At 45.5% G+C, this 20,843-nt stretch overlaps 1 protein-coding gene across 1 annotated transcript in view; it reads right to left on the bottom strand.

Moving 5' to 3' along the window:
- Nucleotides 1-20,843, bottom strand: part of ogfrl1 (opioid growth factor receptor-like 1) — a 66,007-nt gene that overhangs the window by 22,348 nt on the left and 22,816 nt on the right. The window contains exon 2 of the mRNA XM_078541860.1: nt 366-452. Coding sequence (XP_078397986.1) covers nt 366-452 — 87 coding nt within the window. The remainder of the gene's footprint in view (nt 1-365; nt 453-20,843) is intronic.

The following is a 20,843-nucleotide window of genomic DNA, read 5'->3' as shown; positions in this document are numbered from 1 at the left end:
TATGTGCCATCCTGTTACCAACCCTCCAGCTAGTGAAAACAGTTTCTCTTCATTTAGTCTATCTCATGAATTTCAACACCTTTATTAAATCTCCCCTTAACTGTAACAATTCCAGCATCTCTAGTCTCTCCACAGAATTGCAGTCCCATATCTCTGGTATCATTGGAGTAAATCTCTTTTGTACCCTCTCGAAGACCTTGATATATTTCCTACATAGTGCCCATCAGATGACCCAGTCCCCATGGGCAGAGGTGGGGGGTGAGTGCTAAGGGACAGAATTGGTTTGCAATAACAACACTGACATGTTTACACAGAACCCATATGGTGTACAGCGCAATCCAGCGAACAGTAAGATGGCCACTTACTGGGTAGCCATGTCGGTACATGTACAAGTCTCTGGCAGCAAAGAAACTTCTCTTTGGCTTGAATGAAGTGTCGACTTTATCATCGTTCTGTAAAAAAATCAGATTTACATGGATGAACTCAATGCAAATTGCAAGTGGAGAATTAAAATGATAAGCGGCCAGAAGCTCAGGGTCTGAATGGGGGCATTCCGTGAAGTGGTCACCCAATCTGCTTTTGGTCTTCTCAGTGCAGAGGAGGCTGTGTCATGAGCAGCACATACAATATAGTAAATTGAAAAAAGTACAAGTAAATCGCTGCTTCACCTGGAAGGAGCATTTGGGGCCTTGGATGATAAGAAAGGATGAGGAAAAAGGACAGGTGTTACATCTCCTGTGCTGTAGAAAAGGCTTTGGGGGTGACTGAGGAGTGGTCGCTTCAGAATGCTGAAAAGGGAAGGGAGGGGGAAGTTGTTTATTGGTGGCATCACGCTGGAGGTGGGCGAAAATAGCAGAGGACAATCTGCTGAATACAGAGGATGGTGAGGTGGAAGGTGAGGGCATGGGGAACCCTATCATGGTTCTGTGAGGAAGGAGAAGGGGTGAAGGCAGAAGTGCAGGAAATGGGTCAGACATGGTTGAGGGCCCTGTCACCACAGTGAGGGGGAATTCTTGGCTAAGGAAACAGACATGCCAGAAGCACTGGTGTGGAAAGCTGTATCATCAGAGCATGTGCGACAGAGACAAGGAATCTGAGAGAATGGAATGGAATCCTTACAAAATTAGAGTATGAGGAAGTATAGCCAAAGTAGCTCTGGGAGTCAGTGGGCTTAGCGGCTGATTGCCTGTCCTCAGGAATGGAGACAGAGAAGTCAAGGGAAGAATGGGAGATGTACCAGGTGAAGGCAAAAGAAGGGAGGAAATTGGAAGCAAAGTTGATGAAATTTTCCAGTTCCGGGTGAGAGCAGGAAGTGACATTGATATGTCATTATACAGGAATTAGAGACGACGGAGGGAGCCTGAGTAGCAGTCAAAGAATATTCCACATATCTATAAAAAAGCAGACATAGGTAGGACCCATGCAGGTGCCCATAGCAACATCTATTATTTGGAGGCAGTGAGTGAAGTTGAATGAGAAGTTGTTCAGATTGAGAACAAGTTCAGTCAGGGGGAGGAGGGTGATGGTGGGTGGGGGCTGGTTGGGCCCCCATTCAAGAAAGAAATGGAGAGCTCTGAGACCGTCCTAGTGGGGGATGGAGGTGTAGAGGGACTGGATGTCCATAGTGAAGAGGAGGTGGTTAGGGCCAGGAAACTGGAAACTATTAAAGTGACAGAGCATCGGAAGAGTCACAAATGTAAATGGGAAGAGACGGGCAAGGAGGAGAAAAAAAAAGATTTGAGATAAGAAGAAATAGGTTTAATGGAGGAACAGGCTGAAGCAATGGGTCAACAGGGCCAGTTTTGAGAAGGAGGTAGAAGAGGGCTGTGCAGGGCTAGCAAGCTATGAGGTTGGAAGTACTGGAAGGAAGAGGGAGTACAGCTGCATTAAGTTTCAAGGGAGTAAGGCAAGGCTGGATGGCCTCTACTTTAATGCCAGGAGTATTACAGGTAAAACGGATGAGTTAAGGGTGAGGATTGACACGTGGAATTGTGATATAGTAGCCATCACTGAGACGTGTTTGAGAGAGGGTCAGGATTGGCAGCTCAACATTCCAGGATATAGAATCTTCAGGCGAGACAGGGGAGGGGGTAAAAGAGGAGGAGGCATTGCATTATTAGTTAAGGAGTCAGTTACTGCAGTAAGGAGAGATGATATCTTGGAGGGGGCATCGAATGAAGCTTTGTGGGTAGAGCTTAGGAATAAAAAAGGGGCAGCCACATTGTTGAGTTGTTGAACTCAATATTCTTCCGGACTGAATATTGAGTTCAACAACTTTAGATCATGAACTCTCTCCTCCATCCCCAACCCCTTTCCAATCCCCCTTTTTTCCAATAATTTATATAGATTTTTCTTTTCCCACCTATTTCCATTATTTTTAAATGTATTTCCATCCATTGTTTTATCTCTACCTTTTAGCCTATTTCGATCCCTTCCCCCCACCCCACCCCCACTAGGGCTATCTGTACCTTGCTTGTCCTGCTTTCTACCCTTAATGTCACCTATTAGCACATTTCTTAGCTAATGTCAGCACCGTCAACACCTCATTGTCCTTTTGTCTATGACATCTTTTGGCAATCTCCACCTATCACTGGCCCTCTATCCAGCTCTACCTGTCCCACCCCCCCTTAAACCAGCTTATATTTCACCTCTTTTCTATTTTTCCTTAGTTCTGTTGAAGAGTCACACGGACTCGACATGTTAACTGTGTTCCTCTCTGCAGATGCTGCCAGACCTGCTGAGTTTTTCCAGGTATTTTTATTTTTGTTTTTGTACAGGCTCAACATGTTCCCTATAGGGTAATAGGAAGGAGTAACAAGCCCAGAGAACCATGGATAACCAGAGATGTTCAGGATATGAAGAGAAGGAAAAGAGAGGCTTTTAGCAGGTACAAGGGAGGCAAATCAGTGGAGGCATTAGTGGAGTACAGAAAGTTCAGGGTGGAGTTTAAGAAAGCAATTAGGAGAGCAAAGAGAGGATATGAGAAAGCTCTGGCTGGTAAAAGTAGGGAAAATCCCAAGATATTCTATAAGTATATCAATGGGAAGAGGATAACCAGGGAAAGAGTAGGGCCCATTAAGGACCAAGGGGGCAATCTATGGGTGGAGCCAGAGGACATCGGTAGAGTGTTGAACGAATATTTCACATCCGTCTTCACCCAAGAGGATGAGGATGAAGGTATCGAACTCGGGGAGAGAGACTGCGAGGTTCTTAAGCAAATTGATATAGGGAGTGACAAGGTATTGGAGGTGTTGGCAGGCTTAAAAGTGGACAAATCTCCAGGTCCGGATGGTTTGTGACCCAGGCTACTGAGGGAGGCAAGGGAAGAGATCGCAGGGGCTCTGACCCAAATTTTTAATTCCTCTCTGGCCACGGAGGAGGTGCCAGAGGACTGGAGAACAGCCCGTTATTTAAGAAGCGTTGTAGAGATAAGCCAGGGAACTACAAGCCAGTGAGTCTCACGTCAGTGGTAGGGGAACTATTGGAGAAAATTCAGAAAGAGAGAATCTCTCTCCACTTGGAGAGGCAAGGTTTGATCAGGGATAGTCAACATGGCTTTGTCAGAGGGAGGTCATGCCTAACAAATTTGATTGAATTTTTTGAGGAGGTGACCAGGTGTGTAGATGAGGGTAGTGCAGTTGATATAGTTTTTATGGATTTCAGCAAAGCCTTTGACAAGGTCCCACATGGGAGACTTATAAAGAAGGCAAATGCACATGGGATACAGGGTATTTGATAAGGTGGATTCAAAATTGGCTTTGTTGTAGGAGACAGAGGATGATGACAGAAGGATCTTTAGTGACTGGAAGCCAGGGTCCAGTGGGGTACCACAGGGATCAATGCTGGGTCCCCTATTATTTGTCATTTCGACATAGATGACTATGTGGGGGGTAGGATTAGTAAGTTTGCGGATGACACAAATACTGGCCGGGTGGTTAACAGTGAGGTTGAGTGTCTTGGGCAGCAGGAAGATATAGATGGGATGGTCAAATGGGCAGATAAGTGGCAGGTGGAATTTAATCCTGAAAAGTGTGAGGTGATACACTTTGGAAGGAGTAATTTGACAAGGAAGTATTCAATGAACAGCATGACACTAGGAAGTTCTGAGGAACAAAGGGACCTTGGCGTGTGTGTCCATAGATCTCTGAAGGCGGAGCGGCATGTTAATGGGGTGGTGAAAAAGGCATATGGGACATTTGCTTTTATCAATCGAGGCATAGATTACAAAAGTAGGGAGCTCATGTTGGGGTTGTATAGAACCTTGGTGAGGCCACAGCTGGAGTACTGTGTGCAGTTCTGGTCACCACATTATGGGAAGGATATGATTGCATTGGAGGGGGTGCAGAGGAGATTCACAAGAATGTTGCCTGGGATGAAACATTTAAGTTATGAAGAGAGGTTGGATAGACTTGGGTTGTTTTCGTTGGAGCAGAGAAGACTGAGGGGCGACCTGAGGTGTACAAGATTATGAGGGGCATGGACAGGGTGGATAGGGAGCAGCTGTTCCCCTTAGTTGAAGGGTCATTGATGAGGGGACCTAAGTTCAAGGTGAGGGGCAGGAGGTTTAGGGAGGATGTGAGGAAAAACTTTTTTACCCAGAGGGTGGTGACAGCCTGAAATGCACTGCCTGGGAGGGTGGTGGATGCGGGTTGCCTCACATCCTTTAAGAAGTACTTGGATGAGCACTTGGCACATCATAACATTCAAGGCTCTGAGCCCAGTGCTGGTAAATGGGATTAGGTAAGTAGGTCAGGTGTTTCTCATGTGTCGGTGCAGATTTGATGGGCCGAAGGGCCTCTTCTGCACTGTGAGATTCTGTGATTCCGTGAAGATCTCCAGAGGAGATGAGGCCAGTGACAGCTCTGGATACAATGGCTTGATGTTTAGTGTGGGGGCCATGATCTGGGGAGAGGTAGGAAGGAGTGTCTGAGAGTTGGCGCTCAGCCTCTGCAAGGTACAGGTCAATATGCCAAACAACATCACCAGCCTTATTGGCAGGTTTGATAACAAAGTCAGGGTTGGACCTAAGAGAACAGAGTGCAGCAAGTTCAGAGGGAGACAGGTTAGAGTGGGCGAGAGGAGCAGAAGAATTAAGACAGCGATGTCACGCCAACAGTTCTCAATGAAATGGTCAAGAATGAGCACGAGGCTGGAGGGGTCCAGGTAGAGGGAGGATATTGGGGGTGGGTGACAGGGTCTGTTGTGTACGGGTGGAAGGACTCCTGGCCAAAGAAGTGGGCGCAAAGATGGAGGCAACAGAAGGAGAGCTCAATGTCATGGCCAAGCTTTCGATTCATTGAGGTGGGGGAGCGTAACAGAATAAAGTTAAGACCTTTGTTGAAGAAAGATCGTTCACGTTCAGAGGGGGGACGGTTGGAGAGTCATGAATATACGGAAAGGGAGGTTGAAAGGTGGTCCTGGAGTGTTGCTATCCATGAGTTTTTGGAGTTTGTGACCCTTCATGCCTGAAAAGGAAGAAGTTTTTTTTTTCAATGTCAGATGAGATGAAGGATGAAATGAAACGTGGAGCAGGACAGCTGTGAGATAGAGTGAGCTGGTGCTGCTGTAGAGAGAGGTCGAGGGTGTGACAGCAAAAGGCATTAAGTGCGGATCTCAGGATAGCCTGGGAACAGTGGTTTGAGGAATGAGCAGCTTTGGAGGCTCCAATCACATGTAGGTGGAAAAACTTGATACTGGTCAATTAATAACTGGACATTCTATGACATGGAGACAATTCAAATATTGATCCACTGAAGTTTTAGAAAGGTGAAATACCGTTCAATGCAAAAAATGACTATCTTGTTCAGCTGACTATCATCCCATTAAACGCCTCAATTCCTTTCCCTTCCACTGTTTCCTGACTCCATTCATCAATATCCTTTCTGCTAATTTACTCCATGTTTCTCTGATATGGTTTTGCCTGATTTGCCTGCCCTCCACACACATCCCCACCACCCCGCCTCCCCCACCCCACCCACCCCCTGCCTCGCTCTCACAGTTGCCTTTTTTAGCCCATCATAATAGTGGCTCTGCCCTGTAGTCACCAGAACACCATCTTATAACTATGTTCATTACCAGGGGCACCAAAACTGGATGGCAGAGTCTGTTCTAGAAGTTTCTGTATAAAGTACCACTTAGGAATGAACCGAAATGATTTTGTCAGGAGTCCTGTAAATAATTGGCTTTTTGTTTAGAAAGGTTAAGTCTTTTAAAAAACATTCTCCTAATTTGTCCCTTTTACTATTATAGACTGGATAACAAATTCTGATACCCCAGCATTAGAACCAGCCTTGTACCAATTTATAGACCTTGCAAATAAATCTTTTTTTGTTTTTCTTAATGAACCCTAACACGTGTGTGTGTGTGTGTGCGCGCGCGTGTGTGTGTGAGAGAGAGAAAGAGAGGCAGAGGCAGCGAGAGAGAGAGAGAGCGAGAGAGAGAGAGAGAGAGAGAGAGGGGCAGAGATAGAGAGAGGGGCAGAGATAGAGAGAGGGGCAGAGATAGAGAGAGGGGCAGAGATAGAGAGAGGGGCAGAGAGAGAGAGAGGGGCAGAGAGAGAGAGAGGGGGGCAGCGGGAGAGAGAGGGGGGGCAGCGGGAGAGAGAGAGAGGGTCAGAGAGAGGGAGAGAGAGATGAGAGGGGCAGAGAGAGAGAGAGATGAGAGGGGCAGAGAGAGAGAGAGATGAGAGGGGCAGAGAGAGAGATGAGAGGGGCAGAGAGAGAGATGAGAGGGGCAGAGAGAGAGATGAGAGGGGCAGAGAGAGAGATGAGAGGGGCAGAGAGAGAGATGAGAGGGGCAGAGAGAGAGATGAGAGGGGCAGAGAGAGAGATGAGAGGGGCAGAGAGAGAGATGAGAGGGGCAGAGAGAGATGAGAGGGGCCGAGAAAGGGGCAGGGGCAGAGAGAGAGAGAGAGAGAGAGAGAGAGAGAGGCAGAGAGACAGCAATAAATGCTGGCCCAACCAGTGAAGCCTACATCCAGTGATGAATTTAAAAAAAAGAACCAGAGAGAGGCAGCGACAGAGAAAGAGGCAGTGAGGCAGAGAGATAGCAATAAATACTCTCACAGCCAGCGAAGCCTATATCCCGTGACGAATGAAAAAAAGAGACAGAGAGGCAGAGAGACAGAAGGAGGCAGGCAGAGAAGGAGAATGTCTCACGCACTCCTGTGTAAGATGTACACATCAGTTTCTGTGCTGCATCAGAATGAAGATGGAGGGTACATTATCAGACCAGCAACTTTATCTACTTTAATCCCATATTCCTGCTATTGTTCACCTGGTAGAACAGAACCTGAATATTGTTGAAAAGAGAGACATGTTGCTGAAGCTTTTCGTCTTGTACTCATCAGGACAAATGTAAGACTACCAAATTTCAATCTTTCATAACAATTTATACTACAAGAGGAAAGGTTGCTGATTGGTTGGCAAATCAACTGTAATTGGTCAAGGGGTGCCATGGAGAAAGCAGGGAATTATAGCTCCCCACGTTCTTGGGTAATTCAAAAAAGGCGCAAAGCTTGAACATATTCCTTCTGTTGCAAAGCACAGGTCCCTGCGTAGAAACTGACCAAACCTTCTTAGAAAGCACCTTCCAAACCCACAACCACTACCATCTAGAAGGACAAGGGCAGCAGATACATGGGAACACCACCACCTGCAAGTTCCCCTCCAGGCCACTCACCATCCTGACTTGGAAATATATCGCCGTTCCTTCACTGTCACTGGGTCAAAATCCTGAAACTCCCTCCCTGACAACACCGTGGGTGTACTCCAGGCCAGGAAGAAGAGGGTGCAGACGGTGCCAAACACCAGGGAAAGAGGGTGCCTGGGGTCCGTGTTTTAAACAGAGTTTCTCATCCAGACTGAGCAGCCAGAGCTGCGGACCGGCTTAAAAAAATCAGAACTGGAGAGTTCCGGTCCGTCAGTGTCAATTTCACCGAGTTGTTGCGCTGCTACTTTTGACATTCAGGGAGCTTCGTGGTTCCGATTTTATTTTGAAAAGTCCACCAGAAAAACACAAAGCTGCCCGAAGGTGAGAAGCAGCAACACAGCAACTGTCACGAGAATGTTCTTGCTTAAAAAATGGTCAGTCAAATGCCTGCAATTTTAGAACCAATTGGACAGTGTGTATGTGGGGTACAGGGTGGGGGTTGGGGGGCGCTGGAGGGGGAGCGGGGGGGCATGTTGTGGGGAGGTTGAGGAAGAGATTGTGGGGGGGTTGGGGAAAGGGCTGGATTAGGGGTTGGGGGGAGGTTAGAGGTAGGTTTGGAGGGGGCGTGGGGTGGTTAGCTGCATACTTGAATTGTTTTTGTAAATATATTCCTTTGTGGCCACTTTCCTAACATCAGTTGATTGCTCTGTGATTAATTATCCTGAGAGAATCAGCATTGGGCTTCCAATTTCACCATTGCTACAGTCACTCTGCCTACTGCATGCAGGTGTAATGAAAGAAAGACAAAACCTACATTTATACAGCACCTTTCACAATGTCCCAAATTGCTTTACAGCCAAATAAGTACTTTTGAGTTGTAGTCACTGGTATAATGTAGGTAATGTTATCAAATGGCAGAGCAGGCTCGAGGGGCTGAATGGCCTATTCCTGCTCCCAATACGTATGTTCTTATGTCATTCTCGGTGAATGAGATGAACTGGGCTAGGTGTCCTTCGTCATCCATAATTACCTTGTGAACAGAGGGTGGGATCGTGGCTGGAGTTCTGTTTATTTTGTTGCTAATGAAAGTTTACTGTGAGTAGGATTTGTGGAGTGAGATTGCCAGGGCAATAGTGAATAGTAAACTGTTTTACACTGCACATGATTACAAAGAACAAAGAAAAGTACAGCACAGGAACAGGCCCTTCGGCCCTCCAAGCCTGCGCCGATCATATTGCCTGTCAAACTAAAACATTTTGCACTTCAGGGGTCCGTATCCCTCTATTCCCAACCTATTCATGTGTTTATCAAGCTGCCTCTTAAACACCACTATCGTACCTGCTTCCACCACCTCCTCTGGCAGCGAATTCCAGACACTCACTACCCTCTGTGTAAAAAACTTGCCCTGTACATCTCCTCTAAAGTTTTCTCCTCTCACCTTAAATATATGTCCCCTAGTAATTGACTCTTCCACCCTGGGAAAAAGCTTCTGACTATCTACTCTGTCCATGCCACTCAATTTTGTAAACTCATAATTTTTTTAAATTATAATTTATAATTTAAATGATTCTTAAGAGTCTTTTCCATCGACTTCAATCTTGTCATTTTGTTTACTTACCTATTATCCCACTCTATCTTGGTGCTTTTTATGAGTTTTTTGAGGGATTGAAATATCACGGTAAAGTTGTGTTACATAGTAGTTATTGAAAATATATAGTAGCAAGAAGCAGCAATCAGCAGTTTTCAGACTTACTGATCACAAAACAGATACAATTGTCAACCACTCTGGCCTCTTAAAAGTTGTGTTGCACAGAGGCACCTGGGGTCTGCAACACTCCTCACTAACAGTGAAGCCCTATGTTGTTCAATCATTCCACTTTGTTGCTCAGGAGTCATTTGATCTTTCTACATTGTGAGATTGCTGATAAATAGAATCCAATTACACTCCTTGCTTGAAATAATTATATTGAATAATATCATGCACCCAGGCAGAAGAGCCTTTTACTTCTTCTATAGAACAGAAAAGATCTGTGCAGTTTATCTGGGTTGCAAATATTGAGACTTTCCCCCAAATATGATTTTCCTGTCACCATGTTCATATGGTGCAATGTGCAGAACATGTTAATGAGGGCTGAAGCAATCACCGAAATCAGTGTTATTGTCTTCAGAGTGTTATAAATAACTAATGGAATATCTTCCTGTCAATTTAACAATATTGCACGATACTGTTAAAGTAAAATTTGTACTTTCTGGTTTGTTTGATAGTTGCATTGGGATCACCTATAGGGCATACAAACTAACAATGCATCATGTTGTTGCTGCTTTTAATATTAATGACCCATAAGACCATAAGACAATAAGACATAGGAGCAGAAATTAGGCCATTCGGCCCATCGAGTCTACTCCGCCATTCAATCATGGCTGATAAGTTTCTCAACCCCATTCTCCCGCCTTCTCCCCGTAACCTTTGATCCCCTTACCAATCAAGAACCTATCTATCTCGGTCTTAAATACACTCAATGACCTGGCCTCCACAGCCTTCTGTGGCAATTAATTTCATAGATTCACCACTCTCTGGCTAAAGAAGTTTCTCCTTATCTCTGTTCTAAAAGGTCTTCCCTTTACTCTGAGGCTGTGCCCTTAGGTCCTAGTCTCTCCTACTAATGGAAACATCTTCCCCATGTCCACTCTATCCAGGCCTTTCAGTATTCTGTAAGTTTCAATCAGATCCCCCCTCATCCTTCTAAACTCCATTGAGTATAGACCCAGAGTCCTCCAACATTCCTCATATGTTAAGCCTTTCATTCCTGGGATCGTTCTCGTGAACCTCCTCTGGACACTCTTCTTCCTGAGCATCCTTCCTGAGATACGGGCCCAAAATTGCTCACAATATTCTAAATGTGCTCTGACCAGAGCCTTATAAAGCCTCAGCAGCACATCCCTGCTTTTATATTCTAGTCCTCTCGAAATAAATGCCAACAACAACCCATGCTGCATATATATCGGATGATATTTGTAACCAGGTGTTAACAATGGGCATTATAATTTTACTAGGACCTTCCTGTGATTGTTAGGAGAGTTGATTGGTGAATCTTGAAGGGGGGAGAAATATCATGCATGATTGAGGGAGAGGGGGTAGGTATAAAGGGCCCAGAAATAGGAAAAGCACCTGGCCTTCTCTCCCTGGCCCTGGGTATACCTACACCAGATGAACTGCAGCAGTTCAACAAGGCGACTCAACACCGCCTTCTCAAGGACAATTAGGGCAGGCGGTGGAACAATAAATGTCAAATGGGCTTCAAGAAAGAAACAGACAGACACTTTTAGCTGCATTTCATAATAGCATATGTCCTGGTGAGAATTGAGGTGATTAGATAATTTCCCTTGTCAATCCCACATGGAGACTACATTGTTGTAAGCGATGGAGATTAATTTTGCACACAATCTGTATTTAAGTATTATCCACTCACTGCACATAGCTGGAGAAATAATCCTGCTTTTATCAGGAGACTTTGCTGTAGTTTCAGCTGTGAGTTCTGTTTGTTGTAGTTCACAGAGGCTCTTTAAATAGATGCTGCTGCTGAGGAAGTAGACTCTCTTTGTTGTAAAAGCCAAAGCCATTGGCCAGGATTTTCCTGCCCATCATGCAGGACCTGCCACAGGTGATTTGGCGGCCCAGCAAAAAGTTCATTGGCTTTCGGCGAGACCAGACAATCCCAGTGGTGGGTGGGGCCAGAAAATCCTAGCCCATTGTCTGCTGTAGGTCTGCCATAAGTCCCACCATCTCCAACTCACTTGCTGACATAGTGCAGCACATTATTGGCACCAGTGTCAATTATCTTCTTTCAACAAATGGGATTCAGAGTGGCTAAAAACGCATCAGTAGACAGGTGGCTAGATGGACTGAAGGCCCTCACCTGTCTGAAGCTGTTACTATGGGGGGAATTTTATGAAGGCAATGGGGGACTTGGCTGCTTGCTGGACAGCTGGTGGGAGACCCATGTTGTCCTCTTTGGGGAAAGCCCACCAAATTATGAACCAATCAGGCAATTAACAGGCCACCAGGTCTTCTACAGGATCAGGACCCTAGGTGGCACGAAGTCCTACCCACCAAGAGCTGCAGCCAATCAGAGACTGGCAACTCTTTTGCTCAGCAGTGCCACTGGGGAGGGGGAGGCTGCTCCAGAAACACTCAGCAGAGGAACAGGATTGCAGATTGACCCAGGCCAGGGGGAAGTGATGGTGGGAGGGATCAGTGTCCTAGGCTACAGCAGACTCTGAGTCCTGGTCAGACCAAACATCCAAGCTGACACTCCCATGCAATGCTGAGGGAGTGCTGCACTGTCAGAGGTGCTGTCTTTCAGAGGCCCCATCTGCCCTCTCAGATGCATGTAAAAGAACCCATTCCCTGGATCCTGGTCAATACTTATGCCTCAATCAACATCAGATAAACAGATTATCTGATCATTATCACATTGCTGTTTGTGGGAGCTTGCTGTATGCAAATTGGCTGCTGTATTTCCTGCATTACAACAGTGACTACATGTCAAAAATACTTCATTGGCTGTAAAACATTTTGAGAGGTCCGGTGGTTATGAAAGGTGCTTATATAATGCAAGTCTTTTTTGCTTTCACTAATGGTTTATGCTGGAGAGTGCAAAGCTGTGGAAGTCGAGCGAGGTCAGGATCCGCCTGGTCCCGACATTCGAGTTGGCAGTTGAGACCCACTGGCACAGGATAATGTGACCTCTGGACATGGTGCCAGGGGCACCTCATCCTCATCCCAGCAGCAATTAGTGCCTTGACTACACGAGGAGGAAAATGGGACAAAATGTAAGGAGTTCCTTCAGACTCTAATCCGTCACACGTTGAATGTTAAATGAAATGCAGGAATGGAAAGGGCAGGAATCTCAGGCCAATCATCTTTGGACAGGATCTTGTGGTCACTCCTTATTCATCTAATGTGGTTCATCAAAACATCACAGAACAGCCCCAGAAAACCTGAAAGGTCAGAACATCTCACCGGACCTTGAGATGCGATCCAGTAACATCTGTCATCCGGGCAGCCAGCATGGATTTGTAAAAGACTGACAAATTCAGTAAAAGCTCATTGAGGACACTGGGGAAGGTAATGTCGTCCATTGTTGTGTATATCAGTGTACAAAAGATAATGGTTAGGAGGCATGGTTAGAAAACTAAGGCATATGATATTGAAGGGGTTGCGATGACGTAGAAAAAACAACTTGTATTTATAAAGTGACTTGGACATAATAAAATGTTCCAGGGTGCCTCACAGGAGGGGTTATCAAACAAAGTTTGACACTGAGCCATGTGAGGAACTATTAGGACAGGTGCTTGCTCAGAGGGGTTGCTTTTCAAGGAACAGCCTGAAGGAAGAGAGAGAGGCAGAGCAGTGGAGAGGCTGAGAGATTTAGGGAAGGAATTCAGGGCTGAGAAAACAGAAATGAGGTTAATGGATTTTTTTTAAATAGAGGGATGTACAGAGCTGGCCCCAGAGCGCTTGGCTCTCCTCAAACTGATATCAATATTTTGGTGAAATGTTAAACCGAGGCTCCGTCTGCCCTCTCAGGTGGGAGTTAAAAAGATCCCAAGCCACTATTTTGAAGGACAGCAGGGAAGCGTCCTGACCAATACTTAATCCTCAACCAACATCACAAGAAAAAACAATTATCTGGTCATTCCATATAATCATGGGAATTTGCTGAGCACATACTGGCTGCTACATTTCTTACATTACAATAGCGACCACACTTCAAAAAGTGCAATAATCAGGGTTGTAGTTTGTGAGAACAGAGGCAGGTTATTAGTTGGGGTAGATGAAGTTCAATGTAAGATGTACATTTTGAGAGATAGAATACAGAGAGGAAACATGCGATGAATGGTAAAACTTTGAAAATAGTAAACACCAGAGAGTCTCAGGTGTTCAGATACAGCCGGGGAATTAAAGTCACTGCCCTCATGGCTATGCAAGCTTCCCGCTTGTGCTATGCCTCCCCCACCAACTCAACCGCTGACCCCTCACCCCCCAACATCCCACCCCCTGCACCATCTCCCTTCCCCCGAGTTGAAATTCTTTTCCATTTGCTTTGAAATGCAGGAGACGGGGGCACCTGGAAGCTGACAGAGCAGTAATTCATGGAGTAAGGATGTGCTGTGAGAATCTGTCACTCTGATTAGCTTCTCAATTCATTGTCACGGTGTAATGTGCTGGGTTGTCACAGTGGTTTGACACGACATTTACAAAACATACACACAAGAACATGGCAGAGACTTGAAATGCAGGTCTTTTGCCTAATGTGAGGCATTAAGGGGGTCTAAACCCTCAGGCCATGTCCACCCAGAAGTGAATCGAGATTGTTAGGGTCCCAAACTGAGCACCTGGAACAATATCTAACAACATACCCAGCTCCTCAACCACTAAGCTGAATGATGAATGAATAAGATAAAATGTGAACTATGAATTGTAGCTGTCATTAGTGTGTAAGGTGGAAAGACTGGGTGGAATTTGATTTCTGTTTTATTTGATTCAGGTTTTCTCAAGAGCAAGAAGATGACACAATAACAGATGTTCCAAACCCTGCCTGCATCAAACTGCCCCATGTCATGGATTCTACATTACAGAAGGATCTGAAGGTGAATTTATTTTCCTGACACATTCCATGAAATATGTCCAAATATTGAAACGTGTACCTTCCATTACGTAGAATTTACAACCCAGAAACAGGCCATTCAGCCCAACTGGTCTATTCTGGTGCTTATGCTCCACACAAGTCTTCTCCCACCCGACTTTATTTAACCCATCAGGATGCCCTTTTATTCCTTTCTTGCGCATGTATTTGTCTAACTTCCCCTTAAATACATTTGTTCTATTTACCTCAGCTACTTCTCGTGGTAGCAAGTCCATATTCTTCCCATTCTTTCGGTAAAGAAATTCCTCCGGAATTCCCTAAAGGATTTACTGGGCCCAACCTATATATATGACCCGTAGTTTTGGTCTCCTCCACAAGTGAAAACATTTTCTCTACAAGTACCCATTACATTAATGGCCTCTATCAGGTCACCCTTCAGTTTTCTGTGCATGGTGTTCCAACTGTGCTCGGTGCTCCAACTGTGCTCTAAACATGTTTCTAAATGAGTGCAGTGTAACCTCACTTTTCAATTCCACTCCTCGAGACAGAAGAGCCTCAGTTTGTTCAGTCTTTCTGATAGTTAGAACCTCTCAAACTTGGCATCAGCCTTGTAAATTTCTTTGTAGTTTCTCTCTATTCTTTTACAAAAGCAATTTTTATAACTGCACACAATACCCAAGTGTGATCTCATCAAGGTTCTGTACAGGTTACCATAACTTCTTCACTGTTCAATTCAATTTCTCTAGAAATGAATCCCGCTGCTCTGTTGTTTTTTATTAGCTCTATTAACTCGTCTCACTCCTAGTGATTGGTGTATCCGTAAGCCCAAATTAAAGCTGTTAAATGAGCTTCAATTATAGCTACTTTCTTCTGGTCCACAGGAATCTCTTAGGCCAAGTGTGAACACTACAGTAACTTGATTTATATTCAGCAGACAAACTAACTTACTGAACAGGAAGTGAAGTGAATAAATGGGAGAAACATAGCAATATACACTTAGACAATCGTTCTCGAATTTTGCTTCCTCCCTGTACAATAGAAAGTAAATAGTTCTTTGCTAAACTAATAGCAATCAATCTTCTTACAGAATAATTATTTTCCTCTTTTCATTTGTCCCCTTAACTCATACTTTAGATGGCACTTTTATCAAGTTTCAATACAAAAGACAGGTCATTTGATCCAGCTTCCTTATCACTGTAACTATGACATGTCTGAGGAACGCAGGCTAATGGGAAGTGACTCACTGTGATATCCACAAACCCATTGATTTGCAAAATGCTGGTGAACTATCCCTGAAACTCGGTCTTGATGAGTTTAAGTAGTTGAAAATGAGCCGCAAATCCGACTCGTATCAAAATGTTTTCCAATCAGCAAAACCTTTGTTTATCTGAAACATCTGCCTACCAATCCTACTCATTATAATTTCTTACGCCCACGTTAATCATGGGGGTTTGCCTATTTAAACTGGTCATATGCTAACTGGAACCTTTCAAGCACTGGGAGCTCTGTCGTGTCTGATTTGCAGCTTCCAGTCATCAGCCTGTACCACAGAGAAACCCCAACCTTGCAACCAAAGGTTCCAGGCTTCATATTTAGACCCCACTGGAGGTGGGAATTTGGAGGGCGAGTGCTAAAAATAGTTCCACTGACCGACATGCTGGTTCTCTGGCCCCAACCACCCCTGGCCATTTTCCCTGAGGCGGGATGCTTGGTGGCCATGAGGGCAGGGGGCAGGGGTACCCAACTGCACATGACTGGTTGCCAATTAAGGACTATTAAGGCCTGTTAATGGAGGCTGACTGGGATTTTCCAGTTGGCCTCCAGGTTCCCAGAGGCAGCGGGCGACAGTTTAGCTGCCCCGAGGTAGGGCAGACTGCAGACTGCAGACTGGTGAGGGGGGAGACGGGGGGGTGGGGGAAGTGGAGAGGGGTGAGTAGGAGGGCGGGGGGGAGTGGAGGGGAGGGGTGGTGCCAGCACTCCAGGCAGACTTAAAGGCTGTCCCTGCCTGCCTGGTGCAGCAGTAGCCAATAGCTGCACTCCATTCCTAACAGTGGTGATCCAGCTGCAAAGCCATTTTTTATTTAAAGTTTAAACAACTTGGAGAGAGGGCACCTTCATTTTGAAGCATGTTCTCTCTCACTTATCTGCCACGGCAACCTGCTGCTGCTTTTGAGCTAGAAGGCCTCTGATTGGTCCTGCAGCTTAGAGACTGCACCCGCTGCCTTTAATTGGATGGCGGGCCCAACCTCTGGCCATTAATTGGTCACTTCAGAAAAATCACAATGAGTGACTGCTTCCCATGCAGTGGACTTCAGACTCCCAGAGAAAGCCTCTGATTTTAGATTATTGTTTAGGAAGAAGGCAAGTAAATATATAGACAGAGTGAATGACTTTAAAATAGGGACTGAACTACACAATGTACCCTGGTCCAACCTGTATCTCTGCACCATTGGAAGACTATAACCAGGTCTCCACTCCCAGTCTCAGTGATGTTGACCATGAAATCATCATTGATTGTCGTAAAAACCCATCTGGTTTACTAGTGTCCTTTAGGGAAGGAAATCTGCCGTCCTTACCTGGTCTGGCCCACATGTGGCTCAGACCCACAGCAATGTGGTTGATTTGAAATTAGGGATGGGCAACAAATGCTGGCCTTACTAACGATGCCCACATCCCATGAAAGGATAAATTTACAAAAATGCAACACTATGGGAGATTAGCAAAATCAGGATTAACAACAGGTGGTACATGTGTTTTTGAATTACCTGGTTGATTTGCTCCATTAAATAAACAGTCTAAAAAAAGCTGGGGTCACCCTGGAAACATTGCTTTGGCTGGGACATGGCCTCTATGAGCAAGCTGGTTTTTAACTCCTTACTTACTGTGAATGAACTTAAGGAACAAACCTAAGATCAAGATGGAGGCCATTCAGCCCCTTGAGACAATTCTGCCATTCAATTAAATCATAGCTGATTTGTATGTACTGTATCTTAACTCCAACTATCCATTTGGTTTCGCAACCCTTAACCTTTGTCAAGTTAAAACCTAGACAAAAATGCTTCCTTATTGTCTCACTTTCTTAAACTAAAAAGACAGAGATGCAAAGAGATGAAAGAAGTGAATACTACAAGGCTAAAACAGTTAAAAGGCTTTTGATAAAGCAATGCCTTGCCATTGAAATGCAAACATTATGTGACTGCCCAAACATAACTGTAGTAACTAGATGCATTTTCCCTCCCTCCTATCAATCACTCATCATGTGATAAGATTACAGGGGCTTCGACCAATAAGCTTACTGCGTGGGGAACCCTGTGGGCAGGGCTTCCGACAGAGAGATTGCATCTAGCAAACACCTCTACATGTCTCCTAAGTAAAGTTTAACCTTTTCTTCACCAAACCTGCTGCTCCATCAAGCTATTACACTTGGTGACTAAGATAAAACTGACTTTTGCTGCGTACTTCATCCTGGCTGATGTGAGTAAAACAAAGTTGAGCGACTCGGGTTCTATTTCGTTGCGAACGAGATTACTGCGGAAGAAAAATGTAAAGCTATCCTGCTGAGTGCATGTGAAGGCAAAACGTATAACCTGATTCAAAACCGGACTGCCTCGAACACGCCAGTTCTAAGTTGTACAATGAGTTAGTGGAACGCGTGAAATCACACTTCCAGCCCAAACCATCTGTGATCGTGCAGTGCTTCAAGTTTAATTCGAGATTTTGTGTCCCAGGACAGTAAATTGGTACCTTTGTGGTGAATCTGAAACAGTTAGGAATCCTGCGGAGATAACTCACCTCCTGACTCCACCAGTCCTGTCCACCATCTACAAGGCACAAGTCAAGAGTGTGATGAAATACTCCCCACTTGCCTGAATGAGTGCAGTTCCAACAACACTCAAGAAGCTGGACACCGTCCAGGACAAAGCAGTCCACTTGACTGGCACCCCATCCACAAACATTCATTCCCTCCACCACCGACGCACAGTAGCAGCAGTGTGTACCATCTATAAGATGCACTGCAGGAATTCACCAAGGCTCCTTAGACAGCACCTTCCAAACCCACCTCCACTATCATTTAGAAGGACAAGGGCAGTGGACACATGGGAACACCACCACCTGCACTGCACTGTTCAAGAAGGCTGCTCACCACCACATTCTCAAGGGCAACTAGGGATGGGCAATAAATGCTGGCCCAGCCAGCGAAGCCGACATCCCGTGAATGAATAAAAAAAAAAGTTTGGTGGTGCCTTGAATGATATGCTGTAGGACAGACTTGTATGCGGAGTCAAGGACAATGCAATAGTGCCGCTTGCTAGCCGAATCCGACATCGATTTCAAGCACGCCCTGGAACTTTTTCTCGCTATGGAAAGTGCCGCGAAAGACTCACAGGCTTTGCAGCATGTGGATAATGACGCCATATGCCGTGTTGGGCAGGAACCTGCTGCTGAGCATGGCTTGAGAAACAGAACAGCAGATTTTAAACGTGATTCTATGCCCACAACACGAAGGCTTAGGAAGCCTAATGGTAATACGTCAGCTAATAAGATATGCATTTGCTACAGTGGAGGAAATCATGGAGCAGACGTTTGTAGATTCAAAGAGGCAGAATGCAATTATTGCCACAGGAAAGGATACCTGGTTAGGCAGCGTAGAACAAAGCAAAACAATGAACGAATCTAACTGAGCTAACTGATACAGCAGTGACTGATGCTGCTGATGTATACTCTCTGTATTGTGTGACTGTTGTTAAATTTGAACCCATTACAGTGACAGTGCAAGTGAATGGCAAGCAACTGCAGATGGAGGTGGATATGGGTGCTTCAACTGCTGTTGTTGGGGAGCACACGTTCATTACCTCAGTGAAGGGAGTCAGCCACTGACTTTGGAGTGGACGCCTGCCAAGCTGAGAACTTAAACTGGAGAATCCATTCAGGTCACAGGCATTACTGATGTCCCAGTCTGCTACAAACAAGACAGCCCTGCTTGCAGTGATATTCATAAAAGGGTAGGGGCCCAGTCTTTTGGGTTGAAATTGGCTGCAGAAAATAAAACCTGACTAATCAGAAAAAATTGAAGTCTGATTGAATTCCAGAGCTCTTGAAGAAATATAACCTTGCTTTTCAAGACGAATTGGGAAAACTGAAGGGCATGCAAGCTAAAATACACGTTGATTCCCAGGCAACACCACACTTCTTCAAAGCCAGACCCATGCTTTACTCACTAAAAGAAAAAGTGGAAGCAGAGTTGTGCAGGTTGGAAAACCTGGGAATAATTCAGCCAAAAACAAAAATAGCTAGAAAAACTCAGCAGGTCTGACAGCATCTGTGGAGAGGAACACAGTTGATGTTTCGAGTCCATATGACTCTTCATCAGAACTAAGGAAATAAAGAAATGAGATGAAATATAAACTGGTAGAGGGGGGTGGGACAGGTAGAGCTGGATAGAGGGCCAGTGATAGGTGGAGGCAAAGAAGAGATTGCCAAAGATGTCATAGACAAAAGGACAAAGGGGTGTTGACGGTGGTGATATTATCTAAAGAATGTGCTAATGGGGACATTAAGGGTAGCAAACAGGACAAGCAAGTACAGATGGCCCTAGTGGGGGTGGGGTGGGGGGGTGGGAAGCGATCAAAATGGGCTAAAAGGTGCAGATAAAACAATAGATCGAAATAAATTTAAAAATAGGTGGGAAAAGAAAAATATATATTTTTTAAATTATAAATTATTGGAAAAAGGGGGATCGGTAAAGGGGTGGGGATGGAGGAGAGAGTTCATGATTTAACATTGTTGAACTCAATATTAAGTCCGGAAGGCTGTAAAGTGCCCAGTCGGAAGATGAGGTGCTGTTCCTCCAGTTTGCGTTGAGCTTCACTGGAACATTGCTGCGGGCCAAGGACGGACATGTGGGCATGAGAGCAGGGTGGTGTGTTGAAATGGCAAGCAACAGGGAGGTCTGGGTCATGCTTGTGAACAGACCGAAGCTGTTCCGCAAAGCGGTCACCTAGTCTGCATTTGGTCTCTCCAATGTAGAGGAGACCGCATTGGGAGCAGCGAATGCAGTAGACTAAATTGAGGCAAGTGCAAGTGAAGTGCTGCTTCACTTGAAAGGAGTGTTTGGGCCCTTGGACAGTGAGAAGGGGGGAAGTAAAGGGGCAGGTATTGCACCTTCTGCAGTTGCATGGGAAGGTGCTGTGGAGGGGGTTGAGGTGTAGGGGGTGATGGAGGAGTGGACCAGGGTGTCCCGGAGGGAACGATCCCTGCGGAAAGCCACCGGGGGGTGAAGGGAAGATGTGTTTGGTGGTGGCATCATGCTGAAGTTGGCGGAGGATGATCTTTGAACGCGGAGGCTGGTGGGGTGATAAGTGAGGACAAGGGGGACCCTATCATGGTTCTGGGAGGAAGAGGAAGGTGTGAGGGCGGATGCGCGGGAGATGGGCCAGACATGGTTCAGGGCCCTGTCAACCACTGTGGGTGGAAAACCTCAGTTAAGGAAGAAGGAGGACATGTCAGAGGAACTGTTTTGGAAAGTGGCATCATCAGAACAGA

Source organism: Cetorhinus maximus, chromosome 5 (genome assembly GCF_964194155.1).
Source record: "Cetorhinus maximus chromosome 5, sCetMax3.hap1.1, whole genome shotgun sequence".
NCBI lineage: Eukaryota > Metazoa > Chordata > Chondrichthyes > Lamniformes > Cetorhinidae > Cetorhinus > Cetorhinus maximus.
Note: the sequence above shows the minus strand (reverse complement) of the source record. Positions and strands in the feature narration are given on the sequence as shown.